Here is a 4,336-nt window from a genome sequence, read left to right as displayed (position 1 = left end):
AATCAAAACAACTTTGGGTTGTGGAGCAAAACCTGAAGCTCCAAGTCATGCATGGTCCCATCAAAAGTGTTGGGTATGGCCTTTAGAGGCTCTCCATGATTTAATAAAAGCAACTTATAAAATATATGAAAAATATCCATATTAATGGCACTAAATCAATACATTTAGATTAACATGTACACTTCTCCAGTTTACAGCATATAGGATATATTTTCTTCACAAAATATCCAGTCCTGGATCCCCAAAGCATATGTGCTCTAAAACATGCTTTGACATTTCTTAGAAATGAACAGGGCTGCAATGCTACATACATTAACTGGTAGCAAGGCCCACTAAATTCAGTTATTTTTTATTTTTGAATAGAGTGCTACATAATACCTTCTTTTTTTCCCTATGACATGGATGTATTTTCTTCTTTAAGATTGTCTTTCTAATCAACTTTTAAGAAATTTTACTTGTTTTAATCTCTGTTGTCCTATTTATCTTTTTCAGCCTTAAACTTACCCAAGACTCTTAGCTCAACATTGGAATAAATGGAATCATATTTGTTTTCTGGAACACACTGATAGAGACCAGAATCTGACATGTTCAGCACACTTATAGTAAGAGTGCCATTTTCAATTTGAATTCTTTCCTACAAAAATAAAAAGCCATAAAAAAGAAAGTACATAAGCATATAAGTTCAATGCCCACATTGTTGTTGACAGAGCTTTTATTATATAACTTTTGTGGATTGTTGTTAGCTGCCCAGAGTTTGTCTGTAAGATGCCATATAAATGAATGAATGAATGAATGAATGAATAAAACACATTTTAAAAATAACCTCTGTTTGAATGGGAAGGAAGCATATAGAATAGAATAGAATAGAATAGAATAGAAAATAGAATAGAATAGAATAGAATAGAATAAAATAGAATAGAATAGAATAGAACTGGAAGGGACCTTGGAGGTCTTCTAGTCCAGCCCCCTGCTTGAGCAGGAGAACCTATATTATTTCAGACAAGTGACTGTCTAATCTCTTCTTAAAAAGAAGAGCACCCACAATTTTTGGAGGCAAGCTGTTCCATTGGTTGATTGTCCTCACTGTTAGGAAGTTTCTCCTTAATTCCAGGTTGCTTCTCTCTTTGGTCAGCTTCCAACCATTGTTTCAATTTTCCAACTTCTTGTCTGCCTTTACACATTATAACTTTGCTCCATGAGCTGCATTGCTTGCTAATTTGCTTGGTATTGTTTTTAACCTTTAAAGACCTTAAAGATTATCTGAGGGACCACCTCCCCCAATTACAACTATCTGTCCATTAACTCTTGCAGAGAAGGCACAAGGCAGATCCCATCTCCCAGGGAATTACATTTAACATTTCCCAGAAGGTGGGCCCTCTATGGTGGTTCTCACACTATGGAATCTTCTCCCGAAAGTGAGATTAGCTCCATCTCTCTCAATATTTCACAAATTCCCAAGACTGACTATGTTTGGGGGGGTCCTAGAGAACCAGGAAGATTTTGTGTTGGCTCCTTTACTGTGGTTAATATGATTGTCTCCTATTTTGTGTGCTTCTTTTATTTTTATATTTAATTATGATAGTTTTATACATATTTATTATTTTTTTAATTGTGTCATATGCCACCCAGAATCATTTTCTTGGGAGATGCATGGCTGTAAAAAATTGATAAAGAAATCATCTTCACCTATCCTTTTCCATTCAGTGAATTAGTTTAGATTTCATGTCCAAGTTCTCTTAATGATCATTATATAATGATAATTATACATTTACTTGTAAAATATAGACCCAGAATTAGAGACCATATAATAATAATAATAATAATAATAATAATAATAATAATAATAATAATAATAATAATAATAATAACAACAACAACAACAACAACAACAACAACAGTAGTAGTAGTAGTAAAGTTGGAAGGGACCTTGGAGGTCATCTAGTCCAACCCCCTGCTCAGGCAGGAAACCCTATACAATTTTGGACAAATAGCTGTCCAGTTTTTAAGAAGAGACTGGACAGCCATTTGTCCGAAATGGTATAGGGTTTCCTGCCTGAGCAGGCGGTTGGGCTAGATGACCTCCAAGGTCCCTTCCAACTTTACTACTACTACTACTACTACTACTACTACTACTACTACTACTACTACTACTACTACTACTACTACTACTATTATTATTATTATTATTATTATTATTATCTCTTTTCTGGATCAGGGGGCTATTCAGACAGTCATTCATGCCCTGGTCACTTCATGGTTTGACTGTTGCCACATACTATACATACTATATTATTATTATTATTATTATTATTATTATTATTATTATTATTATTATTATTATTATTATTATTATTATTATTATTATTATTATTATTATTATTATTATTATTATATGGTCTCTAATTCTGGGTCTATACCTTACAAGTAAATGTATAATTATTTCAAACAAAGTCAATTGCACTCATATCCTTTGTGAAGGTAAAAGTATCATCAAGGCCCTTTTAAAAATAATTTAGTTGGCGCTCTGGATATCCTTTATAGAATTATCCCCTTAGAACTGACCCATTCCAATTTTGCTTAGCTTATCATTTTGATGACAACACACCCTCAGGTTGCATGGCTACTATAGAAAAACTAATTAACATTACTTCAGTAGTTTTAAGTGTTAGAAAATAGGCTATTTACTAAATATCTTCTCCATGCTTTATTTTACCTCCAAGCTTAAAATATCCTTAGAATAAATTCCCTTCTCTCACACATATAGATACATCAGAACATTTAATTGTGGTATTTCATATCATGTGAAATTCAACCTCCCAATCTTTCTTTTGAGCCAAAAAAAACAATTTAGTGAATAAACACATACAACACTGAAAACAATAGGCAAATGAACAAGTTCAGGGTAGCTGAACTAGCAAAAATAGATAGACAGTAAATATATAATAAATATTATATTATTCTCTTACTGATAATTTATCTTCAAGCTCCAGGAAAAGTTGATAAATTTGATCATATAGCCATATAATGCTAAAACCTAGGATCAACCAAGAAAATTAATTTGTATAGATTCAAAAAGTATGTTCCTCTTCATATATTTAATTTTAGGCTTCAAAATATGAATTGGACACTGCATAATGGATATATGGCTCTGTCTGTCTGTCTGTCTGTCTGTCTGTCTGTCTGTCTGTCTGTCTGTCTATCTATCTATCTATCATGGGTCACATATTTATTTCTCCAGAAATCTATGTAGGGGGTAGAATTTGTGTGATGCTTCCACACAATCCAGAATTCCATGTTTTCAGGAATTCTGAATAGAATAGAATAGAATAGAATAGAATAGAATAGAATAGAATAGAATAGAATAGAATAGAATAACAGAGTTGGAAGAGATCTTGGACATCTTCTAGTCTAATCCCCCGCTCAGGCAGGAAACTCTATACCATTTTGGACAAATATCTAATATCTAATGTCTAATCTCTTCCAGTATTGGAGCATTCACAACTTCTGGAGGCAAGTTGTTCCACTGATTAACTGTTCTAACTGTCAGGAAATTTATTCTTAGTTCTAGGTTACTTCTCTCCTCAATTAGTTTCCACCCATTCTTCTTGTCTTGCTTTGGAGAATAGCTTGACTCCCTCTTCTTTGTGGCAACCCCTGAGATATTGGAACACTGCTATCATGTCACCCTTAGTTCTTCTTTTCATTAAACTAGACATACCCAATTCCAGCAACTGTTCCTTATATGTTTTAGCCTCCAGTCCCCTAGTCATCTTTGTTGCTCTTCTCTGTACTCTTTCTAAAGTCTTAATATCTTTTTTACATCGTGGTGACCAAAACTGGATGCAGTATTCCAAGTATGGCCTTACCAAGGCATTGTAAAGTGATATTAACACTTCACGTGATCTTGATTCTATCCCTCTGTTAATGCAGCCTAGCACTGTGTTGGCTTTTTGGCAGTTGCAGCACATTGCTGGCTTATATTTAAGTGATTGTCCACTAGGACTCCAAGATCCCTCTTGCAGTTACTACTATCAAGTGAGGTACCACCTATACTGGTACCTCATTCATCCTGTAGAAGTCTGAGGGTAGAGGTTCGTTCTCTGAGCTTGGTTTCTGAACATTTCATTACCAGACTAAGTAATATCTTCAGTGGAGTTTAGAGCATGTCAGTGTCTGTTTATAAGAGCTTTAGGTTGGGTGTGTCAAGTGAGGGTCTTGTAATGGGTCAGGTATGAGTCATCAGTGAGAGGCTTGTGATGGGTCTTATGATGGAGAGGTTACATTAGGTCAGGGTCATTAGGATGTTAACTGCTGGTGGGGGGAGAGGGGGGCTTAC

At 34.5% G+C, this 4,336-nt stretch overlaps 1 protein-coding gene across 1 annotated transcript in view; it reads right to left on the bottom strand.

The window, feature by feature from the left end:
* Nucleotides 1–504: 504 nt before the first annotated feature.
* The window catches only part of LOC114922947 (contactin-6-like), a gene marked incomplete at its 3' end in the record, with an annotated part of 107,644 nt that continues 103,812 nt past the window's right edge, over nt 505–4,336 (bottom strand). The window contains 1 exon segment of the mRNA XM_029285177.1: nt 505–634. Within this exon segment, the coding sequence (XP_029141010.1) occupies nt 505–634 (130 nt within the window).

The sequence above is a fragment of the Protobothrops mucrosquamatus genome, unplaced genomic scaffold (genome assembly GCF_001527695.2).
Source record: "Protobothrops mucrosquamatus isolate PMUCROS unplaced genomic scaffold, P.Mucros_1.0 scaffold1376, whole genome shotgun sequence".
Classification (NCBI taxonomy): Eukaryota; Metazoa; Chordata; class Lepidosauria; order Squamata; family Viperidae; genus Protobothrops; species Protobothrops mucrosquamatus.
The sequence above is the reverse complement of the archived record's forward strand: the minus strand, read 5'-3'. Positions and strand labels throughout refer to the sequence as shown.